The following is a 25,605-nucleotide window of genomic DNA, read 5'->3' as shown; positions in this document are numbered from 1 at the left end:
TGTGAGCCCAGCACAGGGCTTGGCATTGAGTTGTATGGTGGAGGTGGGGGCTGGCTATGGTGATCAGGGTGGGGACACCATGGCCGGCCTTGGGTCTCTCTAGGAACTGAGTGTGGACTTCAGCGTTCTTTTCCTTCTTGGGAAGGGTACCCTCAGTCCCTCTCAGAGAGGGAGCAGGCCCTTCCCTAGAATAAAGCCAGAGGCAGTGGACGCGGGCCAGGCTGTGGATATGGACCTACCAGGACCAGGGTCTGTCCCCGCCGAGCCCTTTCTTTTCTCTGAACCTTAGTTTCCCTATTTCTAAAGTGAAGCAGTGGTGGTGGCATCCTGAGTTCCTGTGAGCTCTGTTGTTGAATCTGACACACCTCCTTCCAGCCCCTCACCCAGATCCGCCCTCACTTGCAAGGGAGGTAGGTGCACAATGGGTGAATAAAATCGGGGTGCTCTGCAGACACACAGTCCTTAACCATTAGCGGGGCTGGAGAAGCGCTGAAACTCGCAGATGCTAGAGGAGTGGCAGCTGCTGCAGGACCGGCTCCATTATTTGCAGGGTTCAGCGCAAAGTGAAAGCGCAGGGTCCCCGTTCAGACATTCTCAAGAATTTCCAGACGGCAACAGCAGAGCATGAAACCAAGTGCAGGGGCTTCATGGCTGTGCAGGTCGCAGGCCAGTCGCCTGGCCCTGGCTATCTGGAACACTCCACGCTGCGGAACTCCTCGTGTGGGCTCTCACTGGGCTAAGGAAGATGAAGCCTTGTGTCTCCCAGGGTTCTGGAGCCTCTCCCCTGAGGGTTAGGACAGGCATCGCTGTGAGGGAGCCCTGGGCCTCCAGGACAGGGCGTGTTCCCTACCCTTAGGTGTCAGGAGGAGCGGCTGATGGACTCTGCCGGGAGTCCCCAGACATCAGGGGCTTTGGGGTTGGCTGGGACTGGGCCTGAAGGACAGGTTCTGCCTCCTGCCTGCATCAGCTGCTGTATGGATGCTCATCCATGTCCTCATGCACTCACCCACTCATTGATTTACTCAAGGAAAGATTGATGGATTTTTCTGCTCAGTGCTAGGCTCATGGGGGTTTAGGGGTGGGGGAGTCCCCACCGTCATGGAGCTTACTGCCTAGCAGCCTCAGGGGCGGGCAGGTAGGTTCGGGAATTCCAAAGAGGCTGACGTCTCTGCCAGGGCTGCTGGGCTGGACCTGGGTGGTGGTGCCTCAGAGGAACCCTGGGCATCTCCTTGGCCCATGCTTAGGAGGCAGGCATCACAGAGGCGTGAGGGCAGCAATGAAGTGGAGACCCATAAAAGCCCTGGGCCTGGGCACAAGAGCTCCTGGCTCTGCTGTGTGCGATGCCAGGCAGGTCACTCGGCGGTTCTGTGCCTCAGTTTCCTCAGCCGTAATGTGAGTACAGTAATATCAGCCCCTCCCAGTTGGGGGACGGGGGCTGCGAGAGAGTGGATGAGTCCATGCTGTCACAGGCTGAGCCGGCACCGATTGGGAACCCAGCACCCTGGCTCCCTGGCCCATTTGGTAAAATGACATTGGGAGAAAAGGAATAGATTCGTGCACTGCCTTCCCCACAGCTGGGAGGACGGGAGGCGAGAGGATGAGACGTGGGGTGATGTGTCCTGAGGAGACTTTGAAGTAATGAGCGGTGGCAGCGGCTGACCTCTTGCGGGCAGCAGTCGCTCTTCTTTCCTCGTCTTCTGCTTGGACATTCCTGGCCGTCTGGGAAAGATCCCTGTGGGCTGCGGTCTCAGGCAGCCTCTGGATGGGAGGAGACCCTTGGCAATGGCCGGGGCTGTGTGGCCCTGACTCACATTCCCGATTTTTCTCCCACCCAGATCAAAGAGCCCCAAAGCTAACACACCAGCCACTGAAAAAACTGTCCCGGGGATATTTCATTTCCAAAGCTGTTAGCCGAGGGCCCCAGAAGGGCATGTCATAAGTTTTGGTTCTTCAAAACCACTTTTAATAGAAGTTTCTTCTGAAAACACAGGCTTTCAGCGTGGCAGCAAAGAGCCCGAACTTGATGTCGAATTGCTTGAGATCAAATTCTGACTCTGCCACTTTGCTGAGTGTGTAGTTTTTGGCAAAATATTGAAGCGCTCTCTGTTTTAGTTTCTTCATCTATAAAACAGAGATCATAACACGGGGCTCCTGGGAGTTTGGGGGGGCAGCACGTCTCCGGCCTCCCTGGGGCATGGTGGGGGGTGCTGTAACTGCGGGGCTCATCGCGGAAACCAGTGGTTGTTAGCTATCGCTATTCTTAACGGCGACAGCTCCTATGGCTTATGGGTCATTTCACGTTTGCTACTGAATGTTTCATCATCACCATGGCATCATCGTAGACTGGAAAACTGAGATGTGTTGAAGTTGAGTGTCCGCTAGTGCAGAGCCAAGCATGGAACCCGGGTGGTCGGACCTCACATCAGGGTTCTTCTCCTTGATGACTGCAGAGTCAGGTCGTGGTGGGGCTGCCTTGCTGTCTGGCTCCTCCAGCACTGGCCCTTCCTGGGCGATCTCCTTGTTTCAGCCCTGGGCAAAGACAACCCCCACAGGAATCCAAAGTCCCATTCGGCTGGGCCGGTTGAAGCCAGTAGAGCGATTCTGTCCCCAGGACAGAGTGGAAGGAGTGCGGTGGTGGTGGTGGGGAGTGGGGCACTGGCCTCTGCCCAACTTCACTGCATAAATGATCCTTCCTTTGCATAAAGTCACCTGTATTTCTCTCAGTGAGTGGTGTGAGTGCTTGTTATACGGCAGGTGCTGTGCCCTGCACTGGGGAGATAAACAAGGTTCCCACCCTTAATGGTTTATCACTCAGCAGTGAAAGCAGACCCTGTGAGCTGTGTGGGGTTGCAGGGAGTCCAGTGGGGCTGGAGGGGGTGTATGGAGGGGGCTTTGAGCCCAGTGTGGGGGGCCTTCCTGGAGGCGGTGTGGGTCAGACTGAGATCTGAAGGTTGAGCAGGAATTCACTGAGGAAATAGGGCTGGGGGGGTTCGGGAAGAGCATCCCAGGATGAGAAACGCCTTGTGCAAAGGCCCCAAATGCTGGGGTTTAGAATGAGGGGGTGGGCTGGTGGGGACTCTCCGCTTAAGGGAGGGGGAGGAGGAAGCAGTCTTGCTGGGTGATTGGGCGACTGTCCATAGCGGCAGAGCTGGAATGTACAAGCAGGAGTGACGGGGACGTGAAGCCAGCCTCACAGCAGGGTGCGCCCCAAACCCAGCAGTCGGCAGAAGGGCAGGGTGCCCTCCAGAGCCGAGCTCCACCCCTCGAGGCCAGGGCAGAGCCTGGATCTCCCTGCTCCAAGATCAGATTGGGGCAGGGATTTCCTCCCGGATGAGGCTGGATCAAACAGACTTTGAGGTCCCTTCCAGCTGCCACACTCTGGCTGCACAGAACCCCCTCTGCGGACAGCGTGACTATATCCAATGTGAATCAATGGGTTAAAGTCCCCACCCTGTCAGCTCCCCACTCCTCAGAGGGTCCTGGCTCCGACGGCAGGCTGTGAGCTGACAAGAGAAAATCGCTTTGTTCCTGAGCGTGGCATAGCCAACCTGGCCCTGATTGACAAGGCCTTGCTTTTTAAAATCATCGCTGCCTGGAAGATGCACACTATCCCATCTCGGGCAACAGCTCCTCCTCGTGTCTTCCCTGCTCGAATCACCAGGGAAAGACAGGTCAGCCCAGCTGCCATCCGTGGAAACAGCACCTTAGGGCCGAGCGCAGAGAGCTCTGCTTCCATGGAGGAGCCCGACCGTTGGGGATGACCAGGGTGGTGACCCCAAATAACTAGGCGAACAGCCTCTCCAAAACCCAAGGCTGTTCCCATCTTACCTCCTGGGGGCTTCCTTGGCCATGGGAGTGTTAGGAACAGCTAATGGGGACTGGCAGTGAGTGAAATGAAATTTGATGTACGTGAAAACGCAGTGGCCAGTGCAGTAATTGGGAAAATCTTTTTCCCATCAGGGCTGGTGCATCCTTATTCCTGACCCCCACCCTTTTTTTGTTTACACAGTTGTTTCAAAAAAACAGTTAGGTGCTCCTAAACACTTTTATTTTCATTTTTATAAATAGTTGCATTTTCTGCACAGGCCTGAAATGCGAACAGCATGGTCAGGTAGGGCCCTGTATGTGATAAATGAATGAATGTGTGATGAATGAATGAATGAATGAATGGTCTCAACAACAAACACAGGTGTGTACCACCGAGGACTCCTGGGCCCCCAAGCGTCTTGGCTGTGCCTCCGCAGGCACCCCTCCAGGACAAGTAACGACAGACAGACCACAGGGACCTGCTCTGGTCTTGGGTTGCAGCCCTGGCAGCTGTTTCCAGCAGGCTCTGGAGATCCTCTAATGTGCTAGTGGAGACACAGCCCCGTCTCCAGAAGCCTTGCCAAATGCGCTGCGTCCTCACACAGGGACCACTGCCCTGGCACTCCCTTTGCCACAGCTTGGGATTTTCCAGGGCTAGATTTAGATTATTTCCAACAAGTGGCAGCTACTGTGTGGATGTCACTGGATTCAGATGTTCCCAAAGTCATTCTGCAGAGCACAAGCCAGTCCTCAGAGCAGAAATAAGCCCACGTCTAAGGGCTCTCATGCAGGTTGGCCCAGAGCCTCCTGGGGATACCCACTGAGAGAGGCCCCTGGGCAGCTGATATTTAGAGACCCCAAATTCTGGCAGGGAGTGGTGTCGCTGTACCTCTCTTTGAGAACCTTGGAACCCACTGATTTCTGCCTTTTACTTTCTGTTAACACCACAGGTGATCTTGATCCTGACGAAGTACTACCACGCAGACATGGGGAAGGTTCTGGAAAGTTCGCTGTGGCGGTAAGTCAGCCCGATGGCAGGCCTTTCTCTTATGCACCTGTGCGCCGTCTTCCCAGGCTCTCTGCTGAGGACTGAGATCCAAATGCCTCACTGTCGTAGCCTCTGTGAGTCGGTGGCCTCGCAACTTTTCTTTGGCTAGAGAATGCATAAGGGAAAAGTTGAAAGTAGCTTCACAGTTTGGGCAGTGGGTATAAATTGCACTGCAGAATAGACAACTGCTCAGAAAGCATCTTGGCTTTCTTCTCTTTTCTTTCTGTTTTTCTCCCCGCTTCCTTTCTTTCCTCCCCGGAGGAGGAGGGTTTGCATTGTGAATTCAGGTCAGTGCACAATTTCCCTTCGCTTGTGCTCAGAACTTCACACGCAGCTCCTGGAGTCCACCAAAGGCTCTGATTATGCTCATTGTTTGGACACTTTTCTTTCTTCCAGGCTTAGCCAAAGAGCTTGGTAAATAAATAAGCCGCTGGCGATGGGGGATATCTCTTTATGCGTGAAATGTGAATCCAGCCCAGGAACATTAGGTTGCCCCTTGGATGTTTTAAATGAGATGAGGAAGAAGGAGGTTTTGAGAACCCATTTTGGTTATCATCCTCTTCAATATTTACATCCACTCACCCAGGAAGGGTACAGATGGTTCCCAGCCTCTGGGCTGTGGTTTCAAAGCTTTTCTCCCGCAAAAGATTCTCTTTCTTCTATGCACCGATTACCGCCTCCATGTTCGCTGGGTGTGAAACCAACCGTTTTGCTTTCCAACATATGTTTCTCAAGTAATCATTCATTTTTCTATTTGAAATCCATAAAAAGATGCCTGTCCCTGCTGATCAGGACCTTGAGTTGGTTTATTTTCCATTTTGGCTTTGCTTTTAGCTAAGGGGTTTGGTCATTCATTCTGTTGGTTCTTACTGAGGGATTTCTGCGATGCGCTGGGAAGTTATTGAAACGGTGTCTCGAGTTGGGTTCTTTTTTTGCTGTTGAAGGAATGACATCACCTGGAGCCCACGGGCCTGGTCATCTGTGCTGCTAATGAGGCCAAGCTCAGGGGTTAAGACCCTCACAGTCCCCTGAGTGGTCCTCACCTGCTCCCCAGCAGAAACACATTTCCTAGAAGCTCCTCTCAGTGTGGCTTCACCTCCCAGACCCACTGGTCTCCTCTAGTTCCATCGTCACCACCAGAAAGCAGGGGGCGAGTGATGGGCGGCGTCCCTGTGTAGAGGACGGATGTTCCCTGTCACGGCCCCCCGTTGCTTTGTGTACTGGTGGGTTGCTTTGAAAATGTCTCGTTCCTCCAGTGCTGGGCAAGGCGGCGTTCACTACTTCCAGACAAGAGCAGAAAACTGTAAGCTCTGTGGGCCCTGTGAAATCTCACTGCTGCTCTTTGAAAATGTAAGTTCCAAGGCCGGTTTTGGGACCAACACTCCTGGACAGGGAAGGCCCAGGGAGGGTGCCCTCGCTGCTGGGCAGGGGGTCTCAGGGTGGGTTCCTCGGTGACAAAGCAGATGAAGATGGTCAAGTCTTCTCCTCCTTCCAGCAAAGGCCCTCAGTTACCTGATTCGCCCCGACTCCAGCATGGCTGTCAAGCACTGGGCTGCAGCCCTCCTTGGCATGGAGGGATCTGCCTGGGGCCACCCACCTCAGAAGTTTCCAGAGCACCTGCTTCCCTCCCCTCACTGCAGCCTCTCAGTGTGGCTGGACTTGGAGGCAATAAGACTGTCTGAACAGGGAGCGATCTTTCCCGGTGTGATCTGCACTTATACGACAGAGTTGCTGGCTTAGTTCATGTTTGCTGGAGTCCTTGTGCGGTGGGGATGGGGTGGGACTGACTGTCTGGCTTTCTGGCATGGGACCCAAGACCCCTCACTTAACAGGCTCCAGACAGGATTCCTCAGAAGCAGGTGGCAGCAGAGAGGCCAAACCACCCACTCACAGCTGCTCCAAGGGCCGGGTGGTGGGGGCTTCCTTCTCCTCCTGAGAGCCTCCGTCCATATCTGTTAAATGGGGATAAGATGCCCCTGAGGGGAAGTTGTGAGAACTGAATGAGGAAATGTGTGAAATGTCCCTAGAACAGTACATGATCTGAATTCAGTTTTTCTCCGAAGCAAATTGACAGATTTTAATTTTCCGTGTTCCCTTCTCATCACCATCTCTCATCACCAGATGTTTCTTTGCCTTTATTAAAAATGCATGCAGAGACATCAGTCATCTCACCAAAGTTCATCCACATCCCTACCCATCGGAGCCATTCCTTTCTTTGTTTATATTATCTTTTCTGATGCTAACATATTATATAGGTAGGGACACAGAATGCAGGCTTTTATTTTTTTATCATTTATAAAATATGTTTCTCGTTTTTCCACGTAGTGACAGGGTCTGCGTCGTCATTTCTTTTATGGCTGGTATGAGCCCCTGGAGTTGGTTCGCTCTAATACTTAGCTGTCCCCTTATTGATGCTGCCATAAAAAATTTAAGCAGGTAGTTTTCCTTTTCATTTTTTTCCCTGGGATGAATCAGTTATATGACTGAACCAGGGAGTGTGAGTGGATTTACAGCTGGTGTGCGGTGGCATTCAATTCTTCCTCAAGAGGAATGTGCATTCCCACCCAGGCAGTGCCCTGCGTCCTGCCAGTGACTTTTCTGATTCCTGCTCATTTGACAGGAGGAGCCGAGGGCAGGAAGGGGACGGATCATTGCTTTAATTTGCATTTTTTTTTGTTTCCTATTGAGGAGGAGCAGTTTTCTGTGTTAATTACTACTTACATTTTCTCCTTTGCACATTACCTGCTCCTGTCCTCACCCTCTGTTTTGGGACTCATGCAGGAAGTTGGTGTTGAGAGTTGAGAGCTTACCATTGGCCTCCTCCCGCCCCCACCCTGTGTCTGCGATTTAGGCCCCTGTAGATGGAAGGCTGGCGGTGCCCTCGTCTGGAGAGCACATATTAAATAGGGCTATTAAAGGCACAATTAATGAATGTGCACTGCGTCTCCTAAGAATCCTTCTGTGTAATTGCAACAGATACACTGTTAATGACAGGTACGGTGTTTTCATTCTGGAAGTGGCTCTCTGAAATCTAAGCTGAATGTGTTTTTAATTGTCCTGCATTTATCCGGCCCCGCGTCAGCGGCACCCCCTCCTGGCTTCCATGATGGTTCAGTGCTCTGCCCTTTCTTCTTGTGGTGGTGATGGGGTCTTCTGCTCAATCCCGGGCCCCCTTGAATCGGTGCAAAAGGCTGGGGGTGAGGAGGGGAGCACCCTTCTTCCCTGGAAAGCCCCTAGTTGGCATCAGGGTTTGAAGTGTGCAGGGCATGCTCCTCCACGTCGTCTCACTCACACAAGCCACAGAAGCCACAGAGGGTTGAGCAAAACCCGATGTGTAGACTGTGGGGTCTTAGCAGAGGCACAAAGAAGTCACTTAGAAAAGCCCTTAAAAAGTGCTGCAGCTTGGGCCAGCCAGGGAAGGTGTGGGTTCAGGGTAGGTCCTCTCAGAGGTTTACCCTGGGGGAGGAGCACGTGAACAGCAGATCTAGTGCAGTACTTCTCAGGCTCCAGAGGCACTCGGGGCTCCTGGGATCTTCCTGCAAGGAGCACATGGTCAGATTCCACCGGTTTCCAGGGTGGCCCAAGACTTTGAATTTCTAACAAGCTCCCGAGTGCTGCCCTTGCTGCTGGTCTGGGGACCACACTTCAAGTAGCCAGAAGTTGGGCTGGTTAGGACCGAGGTTTAAAATCCTTCCAGGGTACTTGAAATAACATACAAGCCATACCCCCTGCAAAAACCCCACCCCTGGCTCCTACCCCATCCCCAGTCTCAGCTCCTCCCACTCCACCTCTTACTGTTCAGTGTCCAGTGACAGTAGCCTCTTGGCTGACCCTGGACTACCCCGAGCTCAGTCCCTGTAAGGGTCTTTGCATACTGTGGCTGCTGCCTGGAGTGCACGTGGCACCAACGCCAGGTACTGGATCCTGCCCCCCATTCAGTCTCCCCATAAACCTCTTTTCTTCAAAGAAGCTTCCCTCACTACTCAGTGCAAAGAGGCCCCTAGGCATTCTTCATAACCTCTCTCATTGAAGTGTGGGAGTTCCTGTTTATGGTTTGCCCCCCCGCACCACCACTCCCCCTAGAACATAGGCTGGTTGAGGATGTGAGCATGGAGACCTGCCAGGTTTATCTTATTGATCACCAGATCCCTGGAACCAAACTCAGATCTGGCACAGGAGATACATGGTGGGCATTGGATGAATGGATTGACGGACGGACGGATGGATGGATGGATGGATGGATGGATGGATGGATGGATGGATGGATGGACAAATGTATGAATGGATTGATAGATGGATGAATGGATGGATGGATGGATGGACAGATGGATGAAAGGATTGATAGATGGATGGAAGAATGGATGCGTGGATGGATGGGCAGATGGATGGATGGACAGATGGATGAATGATGGAAGAATAGATGGACAGATTAATGGATGGATGGATGGATGGATGGACAGATGGATGAATGGATAGATAGATGGATAGATGAATGGATGGATGGATGGACAAATGGATGAATGGATAGATGGATAGATGAATGGAAGCATGGATGGATGAATGGACAGATGGATGAATGGATTGATAGATGAATAGATGAAATGATGGACAGATGGATGGATGGACGGACAGATGGACAGATGAATGAATGGACTGATGGATGGATGAATGAATGGATACATGAGCGGATGAATGGATGGATAAATGGATGGACTGATAGATGGACAGATGGATGAATGGATTGATGGATAGATAGATGAACAGATGGATATGTGGATGGATGGGTGGGTGGATGGATGGACAGATGGATGGGTGAATGGAAGAAAGGATGGATGGTGGTGTGGTTTTTGGGAAACACTGCTGATACCTAGAAGACCCTTTACATTTACAAGGTCATCTTAGGGGATGTGGAAGCCAGGAAATTAGAGTTGGCTCTTATTCTGTCAGGAGGAGGAAGAGGGTTCTGCAAGCATTCTGAGCTAGAGAGAAAGCTTACCTTGGGCTGCTCCCTGTGCCCTGCCTCCTGCTGTGATGCAGCCTCAGGGATCACCCTTGCTTCACACTGAGCACAGCTGTTGGGCAGAGTGGATTTGAAGCAGGGGGACAGTCCTATAGACCAGGGGATTCTGTTCCTGTGCCATCCCTGAACCAGGACCACATTAATGCTGGGCCAACCCTACCACTTCCTGGGTGCATTTGACTTCAAGCAGGACCTTCATCCAGGGGCAGTCTCAGGACAATTGGGAGTGGAACTAGTCCCAGGTTTTCTATAGGATGACTTGGTTGAATCCTCTCCTTTTTGTTAGGGATAGTAAGTGATTCTTTTTCTTTATCTTTACTTTAATTAATAAATCTTGAACATATCCTGAAAAGTACAGACCATGGTAGGGCACATGCCCAGGTACCCACGAAAGAGAGCCAAGTGAGTGTTCACTAAATAATCCATAATTCCCTTCGTCCCAGTCTCCCTTGTGGTTAGTTTGGGGTCGCATGATTAGTGCGGGCCAGTGGATGGTGAGCAGGAATAATGTGGGTGCCACTGAAATTTAGGGCCTCAGTTTTCACCACACCAGAGCCCAGTCCAGCTCAATGCCTGTAATCTAGCTGTCATCAATGTCAATTTTTTCCATATATGTTTCGAATCGCTCTCTCTCAAAGAAATACACTAAGATAGATTCTGATGAAGTTCAACTCTCTCCTCCATCCTCACCCATCCTCACCACCCACCTGGAAGTAACCTCTACCCTGAAATTGGTGTGGATCATCCCCCTTTTATATTAAAAACATAAAACACAATATACAAATCATAATTTGTCTTGATTGTCGTCTGTATGTATATATGTATGTCTACCTGCAATCAATATGTTCTACTGCTTAGCTTGTTTTGCAAAGAATGACATTACTTTGCCTTTTGAAGTTTGCTTTATCTGCCCAACTTTGTGTAGGTAATTTGTCCATGTAGCACATGTAATGTATTTGATTTACATTTTCCCCTGCTGTGGGAGTGCTAGGATTTCTATCCTGAGATTTTTGCCACTCCAATCAGGGCTGCAGCAAGCATCTGTGAACATGTCTCCAGTCAGATGCTTGGATAGGGTGGAAGGTGTGTGCGCAACTTCCTTTTTCTCTACCTATTGCTAACTTATCTGTGAGGTGACTCACTGCTCCACACCTTGGAGTTATCAGACTTCCCATGTTTGCACTCAAGTGGGTGTGAGATTACAGCTTAATCTTGCTATTTTGCATCTTCCTGATACCTGGAAAGATGGAACATATTTTTCTGTTTGTTGACTTTTTGGTTCTCCTCCTCTGTGACTCATCTGCTCATATCTCATGCCTGTCTTTTACACTTGGGTTGCTTAACTTTTCTTGACCCCTACCTCTCCACTCTAAAAAGCCTATGTCATTTCCAGGCCCCTTACTTTTAAGATATGCCCTCCAAATGTGTCTTGAACTCCTGCCAGGTACCATTCATTCTTTCCCGACACCTTCTAAGAAGGTTTCCTCCTAAGAATGTTTTACCATGCCACATTTATGTCTCAAAGTGCAATTGTTAGAATAGCAATTCTGACGGGTGGTGTATTAGTCAGCTATTATAACCATAATGCTGTGTAACAAGCCACCCCCAAACCCAGTGGCATGTACTCAGCATTTATTCTCACAGCCCTGTGTTGACTGTGGTTTGATTGCTTTGGTCAAGGTTTGGTTGGGTGTTCAGGCTGCTGGTTGGTGGGCTTGGGTCTGCTTCATATCTGTTTGTGCTTGGACCCAAGTTGACAGGAACAGGACATAGGCCACCAGGACATGTTCTTCTCATGCCAAACACCAGAGCTCAGGAGCCAAGCTCAACCACACAAGCACATTTTAAGACTTCTGCTCACATCATATTTGCTAGGGTTCCATTTGCCACAGCCATGGTCAGGTTCAACGTCGGTGGGGCGGTGGTGGGGGAGTACAGTTTGAGGAGGTTGGTGGGGTGGAGGGAAGGGAATGCTTCCTGAATGGTAATTTGAAGTATTTTAAGAAATCACTGTTTCCAGAAAATACATATTGTGTGGTCATATTTGATAAATATATTTTAGGGAAGAAAGTTTCAGATTTACTTACAGTAGGATTTGTTAAGCTCTCTGATACACTAATACACGTTATACTTCTCCAGGAGAAGGTTATACAACATTTCTCAGTCTCATTTAATTCTGTAATCTTTAATTTTTATTTAAATATTATTTTTGTTTATATAAATTTATGCGGTACAAGTACAGTTTTGTTACATGTGTAGATTGCATAATGGTGAAGTCAGGGCTTTTAGAGTATTCATCACCCGAATACTGTGCACTGCACATATGAAGTAATTTTGGATATTCCACCCCTCCGTACCCCTTTACAATTCCAAGTCTCCACTGTCTGTCATTCTCTCTGCCTCCATATGTATATATTTTTTAGTACCCATTTATGAATGAGGACATGTGGTATTTATCTTTCTGGGTCTGCCTTGTTTCACTTAAGATGACAACCTCCATTTCTATTTATGTTGCTGCAGAAGACATGATCTCATTCATGTTCATGGCTGAGTAGGCTTCCATTATGTATATATGCCACATTTTCTTTATCCAGTAATCCACTGATAGACACTTGAGTTGATTCCACATCTTTTCTATTGTGAATAGTGCTGCGATAAACATGAGTACAGGTATATTTTTGATATCCTAATTTCTTTTCCCTTTTCCTCTGGGTAGATACCTAGTAGTGAGATTGCTGGATCTAATGGTAATTCTACTTTTAGGTATTTGAGCAATCTCTAAACAGTTTTCCATAGAGGCTGTACTAACTTATATTTCCATGAACAGTGTACAAGAGTTGCACTGTTCAATATCCTCACCAACATCTGTTATTTTTTGTCTTTTTATGAATACCCTTCTGACTGGTGTAAGATGATATCTTATTGTGGATCTAATTTGCATTTCTCTGATGATTGGTGATGTTGAGCATTTTTTCATCTGCCCATCGACCATGTGTATGTCTTCTTTTGAAAAATGTCTATTTGTGTCCTTTGCTCACTTTTAAATATGATTATTTGGTTTTTGTTGTTGTTGTTGTTGAGTTGTTTGAGTTCCTTATAAAGTCTAGATATTAATCCCCTGTTGGATGAATAGTTTGCAAATATTTTCTCCCATTCTGTAGGTTGTCTGTTCACACTGTTGGTTATTTCTTTTGCTGTGTGGAAGTTTTTTAGTTTAATTAAGGCCTATTTGCCTATTTTTGTTTTATTTGCCTGTGCTTTTGTGGTCTGAGTAATAAATTCTTTGCCTAGACAAATATTCAGAAGGGCTTTCCCTAGGTTTTCTTCTAGCATTTTTATAGTTTTGGACATTACATTAAAATCTTTAATCCATCTTGAGTTGATTTTTGTATGTGGTGAGAGATCGGGGTCCATTTTATTCTTCTGCACAGGACAATTCAATTTTCCCAGCAACATTTATTGAAGAGTGTGTATTTTTCCTAGTTATGTTTTTGTCAGCTTTGGCAAAGATGAGTTGGCTGTAAATATGTGGCTTTATTTCTGGGTTCTACATTCTGTTCCATTGGTTTATGTGTCTATTTTTATAACAGTACCATGCTGTTTTGTTTACTGTAGCCTTGTAATATAATTTGAAGTCAGGTAACGTGGTGCCTCTAGCTTTGTTCTTCTTGCTTAGGATTTCTTTTGCTATGTGGGCTCTTTTTGGGTTCCATTTGAATTTAGGGTTATTTGTTCTAATTCTGTGAAAAATGATGTTGATATTTTGTTAGGAATTGCATTGAACCCGTAGATTGCTTTGGAATGTATGGTCATTTTAACAGTATTAATTCTTCTAATCCATAAGTATGAAATGTGTTTTCATTTGTGTCATCTACAATTTCTAAAGAGGTATTTCGTAGTTTTCCTTGTAGAGATCTTTCACTTCCTTGGTTAAATTTATTTGTAGGTATTTTTCTGGTAGCAATTTTAAATGGGATTGCCTTCTTGATTTCATTCTTAGCTAGATCATTATCATTTATCAAATCTGTTTTTTCATGGAGTCTTTAGTTTTAAAATAAAACTAAAATAAAAGATACTAGTCTTTAGTCTTTATTTTAACTTTCATGTATCAAATCTGTTTTTTCATGGAGTCTTTAGTTTTTCCAGCTATAAGATCATGTCATGAGTCAACAGGGATAATTTTACTTCTTCTTTTCCAATTTGGATGCCTTTCATTTCTTTCTCTTGGCTGATTGCTGTGGCCAAGACTTCCAGTACTATATTGAATAGGAGTGGTGAAAGTGAGCATCTTGGTCTTGCTCCAGTTCTTAGAGGAAATACTTCCAACTTTTCCCCATTCAGTATAATGTTGGCTGTGGGTTTGTTGTATATGGCTTTAATATTTTGAAGTATATTCCTTCTATGCCTAGTTTGTATGTGATGTATCACATTTATTGATTTGCATATGTTAAACCATCATTGCATGCTTGGTATAAAATCCACTTGATCGTGGTGTATTATCTTTGTGATGTGTTGTTGGATTCAGTTTGCTAGCATTATGTTGAGGATTTTTGGATCATTATTCATCAGTGATATTGGCCTGTAGTTTTTTTGTGTGTGTGTGTCCTTGTCTGGTTTTGATATCAGGGCAATGCTGGCTTCAGAGAATGAGTTTGGAAGTATTGCCTCCTCTTCAGTTATTTTTGAGCAGTTTGAATAGGATTGGTATCAGTTCTTCTTTAAATGTTTGGTAGAATTCAGTGGTGAAACCACTGGGTCCTAGGCTTGTTTTTTTTTGGATAGGAGACTTTATGATAGCTTTGATCTCATTACTAATTGTTGATTTATTGAGGTTTTCTATTTTCTCATGGTTCAATCTTGGTGGGTTGTATGTGTCCAAGAATTTATCCATTTCTTCCAGGTTTTTCAATTTGTTGGCATATAGTTGTTCATACTAGTCCTCGTAACTCTTTGTATTTCTGTGGTCTCAGTTGTTATGTCTCTTTTCCATTTCTGATTTTATTTATTTGGAGTTTTCTTTCTTCTTTTCTTAGTCTAGTTTGTTGATTTTATCTTTTCAAAAGACCAACTTTTCATTTTGTTGATTTTCTGTAGAGTTTTTTGGTCTCAATTTCATTTATTTCTGCTCTGATAATTATTATTTCTTTCTTTCTATTAATTTGGGATTTGATATGTTTTTTTCTAGTTCCTTGAGGCGTATCATTAGGCTGTTTATTTAAATATTTTCTCTGTTGTGAAATAGATGTTTATTGCTATAAACTTTCCTCTTAGTACTTCCTTTGCTGTGTCCCATAGATTTTGCTGTGTTGTGTTTCAGTTTTATAAATTATAAATTTTATGATTTCTTTCTCAATTTCTTTATTGACTCATTGGCCATTCAGGAGCATGTTGTTTAATTTCCATGTGTTTGTGGAGTTTCTGAGATTCTTCTTGTAATTGATTTCTAGTTCTATTTATTTGTGGTCAGAAAAGATACTTAATATGATTTCTACTTTTAAAAATTTGTTCAGACCTGTTTTGTGACCTAAGATATGGTCTATTCTGGAGAATGCTCTATGTGCTGATGAATTCTATAGCATTGGGGTGAAATGTTCCCTAAATGCCAGTTAGGCCTATTACGCCTAGTGTGTAGTTTAACTCTGATGTTCCTTTGTTGATTTTCTGTCTGGATGATCTGTCCATAACTGTTCATAACTGAGAGAGGAGTGTTAAAGTCTCTTACTGTTATTGTATTTCAGTCTATCTCTTTCTTTAGATTTATTAATGTTTGCTTTATAGACTTGGAAGATTTGTATTGAGGGCATAGGTATTTAGAATTGTTACATCCTCATGCTGCATTGACCCCTTTATCATTATATAGTGACCTGCTTTGTCTCTTTTTATAGCCTTTGATTTGCAGCCTATTTTATTGGATATAAATAGAGCTACTCCTGCTCTTTTTTGGTTTCAAGTTGCATGGAATAACTTTTTCCAGCCCATCACTTTCAGTCTATGTGTCATAGGTGAAGTGGGTTTCTTGTAGGCATGATATAGTTGAGATTTGTTTCTTTATCTATTCAGCCACTCTATGCCTTTTCATTGGAAAATCGAGGTCATTTACATTCAGTACTATTATTCATAAGTAGGGACTTACTACTGCCATTTTGTCTCTTGTTTACTGTTTATTTTGTATATCCCCTCTTCCTTTCTTACTGTTGTTCTTTGTGGTTAAGTGATTTTCTCTGGGAGTATGTTCAAATTTATTGATATTTATTTTATTAAATCTATTATAGGTTTTTGCATGGTGGTTATCAGGAGGCTTATAAAAACATCTTATAGCATGTTATTTTAAAGTGATGATAATTTAGATCACAAGGAAAAGAAAGAATAGAAACAAACAAACAAAATTATACCCTTTATCCTCATCTCCCCATATTTTACTTTTAGTTGTTTCCATTTACATATTTCTGTATTACCTATTTCTTAGCAAGTTGTTGTAGCTATTACTGTTTTTAATAGATTTATCTTCTGGGCTTCATACTAGCATTATGAGTGGATTGTGTATTACAATTACAGTATTAGAGTATTCTGGGTTTGTCCATGTCCCTAATTTTAACAATGGATTCTAAGCCTTCAGGGTGTTTTTTATTTTTTATTTATTTTTTGCATGCTAGTGTTTTGCTTTGTTTTTTTCCTTTCAGATTGAAGAACTCCCTTTAACCTTTCTTCTAAGACAGATGTGGTGGTGGTGAATTCCCTCAGCATTTGTTTGTCTAGAAAAGATGGTATCTGTCTTTCATATTTGAAGGATAACTTTGCTGACTAAAGTATTCTTGGATGACAGTTTTTTTTTCTTTTAGCACTTTGAAAATGTCTTTCCACTCCCTCCTGGCCTGTACGGTTTCCTTTGAGAAGTCTGTTGCCAGATGAATTGACGTTCCTTATGGGTTATTTGCTTCTTTTCTCTTGCTGCTTTTTAAATCCTCTCTTTGTCCTTGACCTTTGAGAGTTTGATTATTATATGCCTTGGGGGCAGTCTTATTTGGGATGAATCTGTTTGGTGTTCTCTGACCTTCCTGTACCTGGATAGTTATATCTTTTTCAAGTTTTGGAAAGTTTTCTGTTATTATTTCTTTGAATAAGATTCCTACCTCTTGCTCTTCCTCTACTTTCTCCTGAACACCAATAATCCTTACATTTGCTCTTTGAGGTAATTTTCTATATTTGCAGGTGATCTTTGTTCCTTTTTATTCTTTTTTTCTTTTTTCTCCTCTGACTATATTTTCAAATAGGCTGTCTTTAAGCTCACTGATTCTTTACTCTGCTTGATCCATTCTGCTGTTGAGAGCCTCTAGTGAAATTTTCAGTTCCACAGGTGTTTTTCTCAGTTCCAAGATTTCTCTTTGTTAAATTACTCTGATAAATTTCTGCATTGCCTTTCTGTGTTATCTTGAAGTTTTCTTTAAAATGCAGTTTTTAATTCTTGGTCAGGGAGCTCACATATCATCTCATGCGAGTCAGTTACTGTTTTCTTACTTTGTCCATTTTGGGAGATCATGGTTCCCTGTTTGCTATTGTTTCTTGTGGATGTATGTCAGTGTCTTTGCGTTAAAGGATTCGTTATTTATTATAGTCTTCTCTGTCTGACTTGTTTTGGTTAAAAATTCTTTACAGCTAAGCCACTGCCTCCTTTTTGACTCTAAGTGGTGCCTTAAGCCCAGGTTCTCCTTGGCTGTAGTAAAGGACTGGAGTGCTGCCCTTTCCAAATGGGGGAGGTATCAAAGGGGATTTCTGGGTAGTATGGGGATGGTAGCTAGGGGTTCATGCCCGGGAACCTGTGGAATAAATCTCCAACACCATGGTGCTGCTGAACAGACACTCTGATTTGGAGTCTCCTTTGGCCAAATTCCAGAGCAGAGTTTTCAGGGCTGGGCTTGGTAGTCCTTCCTCCCTTCTTTGTCCCTGATGTCCTCAGGGATATTTCTCCTGTCAGCACTTGAAATGTTTTCTGTGGATCACGGCCGGAACAGTCTCCCGCCAGAGAACCCAAGATGATGGGGAAGCTGGTTGTCCACCTCAATCCCACTTTTTCCAGGGCAGAAACAGTGAGTTGGCAGTACGTTTTCTGCAGGCTCGATGCCAGGCAGGATGGGGAGAGAGGCATCAAGGACGTGGAAGTGCAATTTTCTTACCATCTGCTCTGAGTCTTTTCACTTCTCTGTGGCTCTGGGAACGGTCTCATCTTCATATTTGCATTCTGAAATATTGCTGGTGATCATCTCAGTGTTGTATATTTGTTTTTGGTTTTCTGCAGGTGAGAGTGAAGCCAGGTTGCTTCTATGCTACTATTTTGGAACCAAAAGTCTCCTTGTTTTTTCTGTCTTTTAATGTATAGAATTTTAACATATGTTGTGAATGCAGTCTGAGGAATTTGAGCAGTGGAGTCCAACAGCAATGCAGCATCCTCTGACACTCACTGATAGCAAGAAGCATCAAAGTCCTTCTCTGCAGAGGCCAATGATGGCCTTGGGGGACATCCCCATGGTGTGACCACGCTGAAATTGACAAAGCCTTCTGCAGAGTGTCTTACCAGCCTATGGGCTGTCCTGGGTACCACAACATTCCTCTCTGTGTCCCCTAATGTTGGAGCAAACGAAGAGCTGTCCTGCTGATTAGGCCGTTCTTGGTAGATAATGCTGAGAGTTCATAGCCAGTTTTCAGATGGGAAAATGTAAGAGGTTATATGCTTTGCCCTTTGGTCTTCCAGAAAGAGGGGGACTTCAGAGAGAAACAGTCTTACACTGTAAGGGGAGCTGTACCCTTAAGGTGATGAGAAGCACGGAAAGTCCTCTGTGCACACAGACAGGCCTTTGTTTCCATTCTGTCTCCATATTTCGCTTCTTGGTGACCTCTCTGAGCCTCCTCTGTAAAATGAGCCTAAACATTCAGACCTCGTTGTAGACCTCGCGGGCCCTTATGAAGATGACAGCAGATAATGTGTGTAAAACGCTGGGCCCTAGTAGATGTCAGAGGTCTGTTTCCTTCCTTCCCCCATGACCTTAAAATGTCCCGTTGGCTTTTTCACCAGCTGCATTTTGCTCCCAGGCCAGTTTCCCTCCGTGTTTGCTTTAACATCACCATGGAGATCTGAGTTTGATTTAAACAAGAATCACAGCAGATGGGGATCGAGAGAGAGGCCCTGACTATAAAGCTTTCGGGGTTACCGTCTGTTCAATAAATAATTCACTGTGAATCAATGGTTTGATGAGGTTAGGCTGAGAGGCCTTGAGGTGCCTTTAAAATGTTCTGGGACAAGATCTGAGGTGACTGAGAAATCGTGAGAATTTGAGGAAATTTCTCAGCGTTCCTAGTCCCCGGCCCCAGCAGCCTCTTGTCTCCATCCTTTTTTTTTTTTTTTTTCTTTTCTTTTTTGAGACGGAGTCTCACTCTGTCGCTGGGGTGGAGTGTAGTGGTGTGATCTTGACTCACTGCAACCTCTGCCTCCTGGGTTCAAGTGATTCTGCTGCCTCAGCCTCCCGAGTAGCTGGGACTACAGGCGTGCATCACCACGCCCAGCTAATTTTTGTATTTTTAGTAGAGACAGGGTTTCACCATGTTGGCCAGGATGGTCTCTGTCTCTTGATCTCGTGATCCACCCACCTTGGCCTCCCAAAGTGCTGGGATTGTAGGTGTGAGCCACTGTGCCCGGCCTCTTCTCTCCATCTTGACTTTAATACCTGCCCTCCCTTGGGTCCTGGCTCCAAGGACCCCTCTGTCACTGCTTCTAGCTTCTCTACCTACTGACTTTCCTTCTTTTTCTCTTTCCTCTCTTTCCTTCTGCTTTCTTCCTTCTCTTGCTTCCTCTTCCCATGTATCCATCCACCTATCTGATCAACCATCAACGCTTTCTTCCTTCCTCCCATTCCTCTATCTTCTCTCCTCATTTCTATCCACCCTTCCCACCTCTGTTCCTCTCTCCCTCCTCATTCTTCCATCCATATTCTGTCCATCCACCTATCCATTTCTTCATTCACTCATCCATCATCTTAACCATTCACCCATCATCCACCTCTCCATCCACCTACCTGCCTTTCCTCCCTCCATCCATTTAGGATCCGGGGTGGAGTGAGCTATGATAACTGATATCTAAGAATCAGAGTTTAGTAGGGAGTACAGACAAGGAACCGATCCATGACAGTGACATGTAATTACTGTACAATGGGGCTGAAAGAACCAAGGAAGCCTCAGACACCCCTACTCCATTGGAGCAGAGGAAGTGGTAGTCAGGGAAGACTTCCTGGAAGAAGATTCACCCCTGGTCCCCAGACACTACAGCCTCCCTTCCCTTAAAGCTGCCCTCTGTACATAGTGCTTTCAACACTGCCTCAGCCACAATGGCTCTTTGTGTCTGCTCCTGGCCCAGCACACCCCCACCATTCCTAGCACGTATCCTGCCAAGATCTATCAAGTCTGTGTAGCAGATGCCAGCCATCCTTCTGTAATCCTAGGCTGCATGACAGAATTGCAGCTGCTGGCCCAGGAGGTGGTAGGGACACTCTGCCCGCTCTGTACTCTGGCTGGGCCTGGGTCCCAGCTTCTGCTGTAGGAGCTGCCCCGAGTGTGTCGCAGCCCATTGGGGTTCACCCTGGCATTGTGTGCCACCCGTGTGTCACTCTCCTTTCCTCCCCTGCATCCTGCTCACTCGGCCTTGCTCCTGCAGGCTGATGGCCACCCCCTGGTGCTAGTTCTCAGGGAAAAAGCAAACTGGGGCAGAAAGGGGTCTCAGCTTCTTCTGAGTGAGGCTGGCAGCTTCTGCCCCAGCCAGAACGTTTGTTCTGAATTTAGCTTTCTGACAGTGTGTGCAGGGGGTTCTGGCTTCTCTCCCTGGCTGGGTGACAGCCCTGCCCATCCAGACGACCCTGTGCATTCTGATCTCACAGTCGGCTTCCCAGCCCGTAGGATTGTCTCAGATGCTTTTTTCAGAACTGGGGGACAGATGCTCAGTGGGGAGGGGGAGCCTGAAATGTAGGGTGATGATTTGATTCTGCACCTGTGCTCAGCCGAGAATCCTCTCTCAGGGTTGGTCTTCTCAGCTCTTGAGGATTCTCCCTCCAGAGTTTTCTCATCAGCCCCTCCCCACCCCCGGGGCAGGGGCCCTCCCTGCAGGTCTTGCTCCTCCTGCCGGGTCTCCCCAAGCTCCCTTGCTGCTTCACCTGTCCCCCTGGGCTCAGCTGTCCTTTCCCCATGGGAGCCCTTTTGGATCCCTCCTCCCACCTGGGCTTTGTCTTGCCCCACCCCTGGGCTCTCCCAGGGCCTCTGCCACAGTCCCCATCCTGTCCCTGCCATGGCAGGCACCTCCATGTCTCTAGGGTGTGGGTTTTTGTGTTCTCTGCACCTGGCAGAAGCTCTGGAACCACCATGAGCCCGGAGGCTTTCAGAGTGGAATCCGCATCCACGAGGCATTATGCGTGAATTTCAGTGATAACCTCCTCCCATTTCCTCCAACCAAGGTACTGGGTAATGCTATTAACCTTCTTAAAGTTAAAGATTGTTAATATGGGCAGTGCCAAATTCCTCTCCAGAAAAATTCTCCTTCAAAAAGTGCCACATCTTTAAATATTGTAATTATAATTTGCGATCATCATAAATACGGCGTGAAAACAATCCCCTGTGTTAACCCCACTTTATGAGATTCAAACTATTCATATTTGAGATGAATAGTCTCACTAGTCTTAAGATGCAAGTATATAAGTGATTTATACATTTTGAATTCCAGTTGAATTATGTATTAAACGTTTTCTTATGATCCTCCATATTTTCACAACTGCTTTTTTTTTTTTTGAGACACAGTCTCATTGTGTTGCCCAAGCTGGAGTTCAGTGGTGTGATCTTGGCTCACTGCAACCTCCGCCTCCTGGGTTCAAGTGATTCCCCTGCCTCAGCCTCCTGAGTAGCTGGAACTATATGCGCCCGCCACCATGCCTGGCTAAGTTTTGTATTTTTAGTGGAGATGGGGTTTCGCCATATTGGCCAGGCTGGTCTCAAACTCCCGGCCTCAGGTAATCTGCCTGCCTCGGCCTCCCAAAGTGCTGGGATTACAGGTGTGAGCCACTGCACCTGACCCACAACTGCTGTTTTTTAATGGGTGTATAATGTACTCTCATCTGAAGGAGGTGTTGTTTGCTTAACCAAGTCCTTGTTTTAAGACCTCTGAGTCATTTCTGATATTCACTAATGCCGAGATGTAAAGGGAGCTGTGGTGAGTGTCCTTGTACATACACTGCCCCACGTCTCTATATTCTTAGGGTAAGTTCTTCTGTGTGCCCTTTTCCTCCTGCATATCGGATTGCAGGGTGCTGGGATTCTGGCGTGGCTTTGGGTGTGTGGAGGCCCTGTCTCTGAGGCTGTTGCTGATGTTACTGGAGGATGTAGAGACTAAAGGGCCATTTAGGGAAGAGGTAGTAAGTACATGTGAGATCGGCCTCCTTTCCTTGTGTGAATATATCTCCAGCTAAAGGAAAGCTTGACAAGGCAAGACAAGGATATGCTTGCTGTTCTGTAAATCCCATTAACGGATGCAGGCACCGCTTTGGGTATCAACAATTCAGACTGCACAGAACACTGGGGCCAGCCAACCAGGATCCTGCCAACCAACAGGAGAACAGAGGACCCAGGATGGTAGCCCGCAGTTGCACATGGCAAGGCCTGGCTGCATTCAGGTGGCATGGAGTCCCGTCCTACCCCTGGGCATGCTGGGATAGGTTCCCCTAGGAGGGACTTCGGAAGTAGCTTCTGAGGGATGAATAGAAGTTTTCCAGGCAGAGAAGGGCAAGTGGAACAGAGGAAGGCAGTCTAGGAAGCGGGAGCAGCGGGGCAATGGCTTGGAGGCTGGGAACTGTCAGGGTTTTGGGACATGCCCTGGTAAGTGCATAGGCTGGTGGCCAGGATGTCCTGTTTTCCATGGCTGCTATAAAAATGACCACAGATATAGGACCTGAAGCAACACAGGTGTGTCATCTTACAGCTCTGGATGCCACAAGCCCCACCAGGTCTCACTGGGCTCCAGTCAAGATGTGGACCGGGTCATTTCTCTCCCAGAGCTCTAGGAAAGAATCTATTCTCTTGCCTTTTCCAGCTTCTAGAGTTGGAATGCAGAGGCTGCCTGCCGTCCATGGCTCAGGCCTTCCCTCCCAAGCCAGCAGCGTCACCTCCCTCTGACCCTTTTTTTTTGTTCCACATTGTTCTCTGACTACAGCCAGAAAAGGTTCTCCCTTTTAAGGACCCATGGGGTGACACTGGGTCCACCTGGATAATCTAGGATAATTTCCCATTTCTAGGTCCTTAATCAGACCTACAAAGCCCAGTTGGCCAGGAAAGGTAATATGCTCATGCTCTGAGCGTTAGGATGTGGCCCTGTTTTGGAGGAATTTCTTCTGTTGAGCACACAGGCATGAAGGCACCTAGAATGGTGGCCAGAAGTTGTCAGTTGAAGGCCTGGCTGGGGCACCAAGATTGAACACAAGATGTGAAGAATCATTTCTCGATAACCTAATTTTGTAAACATTCTTGAGCATCCCCTGTGTGCTAGGCACTTTCCAGGTCTTAGGATTGACCCACCTTGACAACGAGGAAGGGATGGATAGGGGCCCAACATCCAGTGTTGAGAGCCCTGCAGAAGAGGGTGATTGGGCACTTCAGAGATGATGTCTGAACTGGGCTTTGAAGGATGGATAGGAATTTTCAGGCAGACAAGGGAAACATGATGTGAAGAAACACAGAGGCATGAGGCAGCCTGGCGTGGAGGGACCCTAAGGATTTTAGAGCGGCTAAAGCGTGAGGTGGGAGGAGGGTGGCAGGGGAGTGCACTGGTGATCTAGCCAGGGTTGTATTAAGGATGCCTCGTGTGCTGGCCAGAGGGGCCTGGACTCTATTCTGTAGGTGATGAGGAGTTAGGCCTGGGATTTCAATAAGTTAGGCTTGTGGACTAGAGCAAACATTTGGCTGCAGCGTTTGGAGGAGACAGGGAGGAGGAAATTGCAGGGTTTAGGGAGACGCTTCTTCAGCCAGTGGGCAAAGGAGGCGTGGTACTCGATAGGGTACCTGGCCCACTGAGCTCCCCCTCCTCACCCTCCAGGACACAGTTGAGTGTAAAGTCCTAGCACGTGTGTTCCTGGAGGGGCTGAGTCAGGGGCAGGACTCAGGACTTTGCGTTCCCCCACTCTCACTGGTATCCTGAGTGCACTGCATACACACACTCACGCAGACACACATGCTTCCTCCTCCATACTGGGGCACACCCACACACCTTAACATGTGCATGCATTGTGCACAAGCGCGCACACACACACATGCAGACACACGTCACACTTGGGGTGCACACAGAGACACGCATATGGACACAGTCACACACAAGGCAACACACATGCATGCACCACTTGTGCATTCACACTTGTACACGCTCTCAGACACACATGCATGCGTGGCATACACCACTCATACTTGTACACTGATACAGACCCAAGCGCACCACAGGCATGCCACAAATCACTTGTGCACTACTCAGACACACACATGCATGCATGCAACCTAACACTTGGTGAACACCACTCAGAACACATGTGAATACATGCACACACACTCACACTTGTGCAGACACACTGACACATTTACACACACACACACACACACACACACACCCATGCCTTTGCCTGTGGTCTGCAGAAGAGCAGAGCTGGGTCTCCTGCTAAAGTCACACTCTGCCCTGAAGATGTGCTGCATTTTAATGAAACCTCCCACCCCTCCCCCTACCCTGGGGTGGGAAACACGAGGAAACTGTCTTTGTTTTGTTATGTAGTAAACCTTGCTTGAGTGAGCACTGAAGGATGGAGCCATAAACCTGTTTACAGGGCAAGCAGCATCTGGGGATGGTGCCGGCGGCCGAGTGGCATGGAGGGCGAGCTAAACTTTTCGACTTGCTCTTTTTATAAGGGTCCTTGTGGAGTGGCTAAGAGATGGCAGCGCCAGGAAGCCCAAGTCCTGCCTTTCTTGGAGCCCTGCTTTTCCTGTCCACAAAATGGGAGCTGACAGGATTGCATGGGCCACTCTGGATAGAGTTTGCTTAGCACAGGGACTAACACAGGCAACAATTTTTATTATGCTATGGATGTTAGTTTGGGGGTAAAAGCGAGTGTTTGTCTGAGTTTGGGAGAACCATGGACACCCTAATTCCGGAAGTCCCAGCTCTGTCATGTATGAGTGACCTTGGGCAAGTCCTTTGCTGTTTCTAATCCTGTTCTCCCATTTTTAAAACGGGTCTGCTGAGATGGGGCAAAGGTGTTTTGTGAGGTCTTCAGTGACTGGGGGACCTGCTCTTCCCAGAACATGGCCCTTGGCCCCATCACTACCTCTGACCCTGCTGGGCCTCGGCTTGCCCAGGCATGCACTCTGTGGTCCCTGCATCAGGCTTCTCCCTCCTCTCCCATCTGCAGAAGATGCAGAGAGCTGAGTCGCCCTTTTCAATTCAATGGGGAGTGAGAGGAGGAGGCCCCTGAGCCAGCCCCAGTAGGGATGGAGCAGCGAAGGCTCCCAGGGCACTTGAAGGGTAAGGGGGAGCAGCCCCACCAAGGGGAACAAGTTTTCAGTTGATGCCACAGGAAAACATAAGAGTGAGCCAGCAGAAGGCTAGAGGGGCCCTGGGGGCAGTGGAGCTTCATGGCTGGTGTTGTCTGGCTCATCAGATGTTTATGAAGCA

The 25,605-nt window shown here is 47.0% G+C and overlaps 1 protein-coding gene across 2 annotated transcripts in view; it reads left to right on the top strand.

Moving 5' to 3' along the window:
* SORCS2 (sortilin related VPS10 domain containing receptor 2) overlaps positions 1–25,605 on the top strand; it is a 579,194-nt gene that overhangs the window by 226,695 nt on the left and 326,894 nt on the right. For both annotated transcript variants that reach the window (XM_017853405.1, XM_017853404.1), the window contains exon 2: positions 4,758–4,825. In XM_017853405.1, coding sequence (XP_017708894.1) covers positions 4,794–4,825 — 32 coding nt within the window. In that variant the 5' untranslated portion in view covers positions 4,758–4,793. The remainder of the gene's footprint in view (positions 1–4,757; positions 4,826–25,605) is intronic.

This window comes from Rhinopithecus bieti, unplaced genomic scaffold (assembly GCF_001698545.2).
Source record: "Rhinopithecus bieti isolate Rb0 unplaced genomic scaffold, ASM169854v2 scaffold_35903, whole genome shotgun sequence".
Taxonomy (NCBI): Eukaryota; Metazoa; Chordata; class Mammalia; order Primates; family Cercopithecidae; genus Rhinopithecus; species Rhinopithecus bieti.
This window is presented reverse-complemented; position numbering and strand designations above follow the sequence as displayed.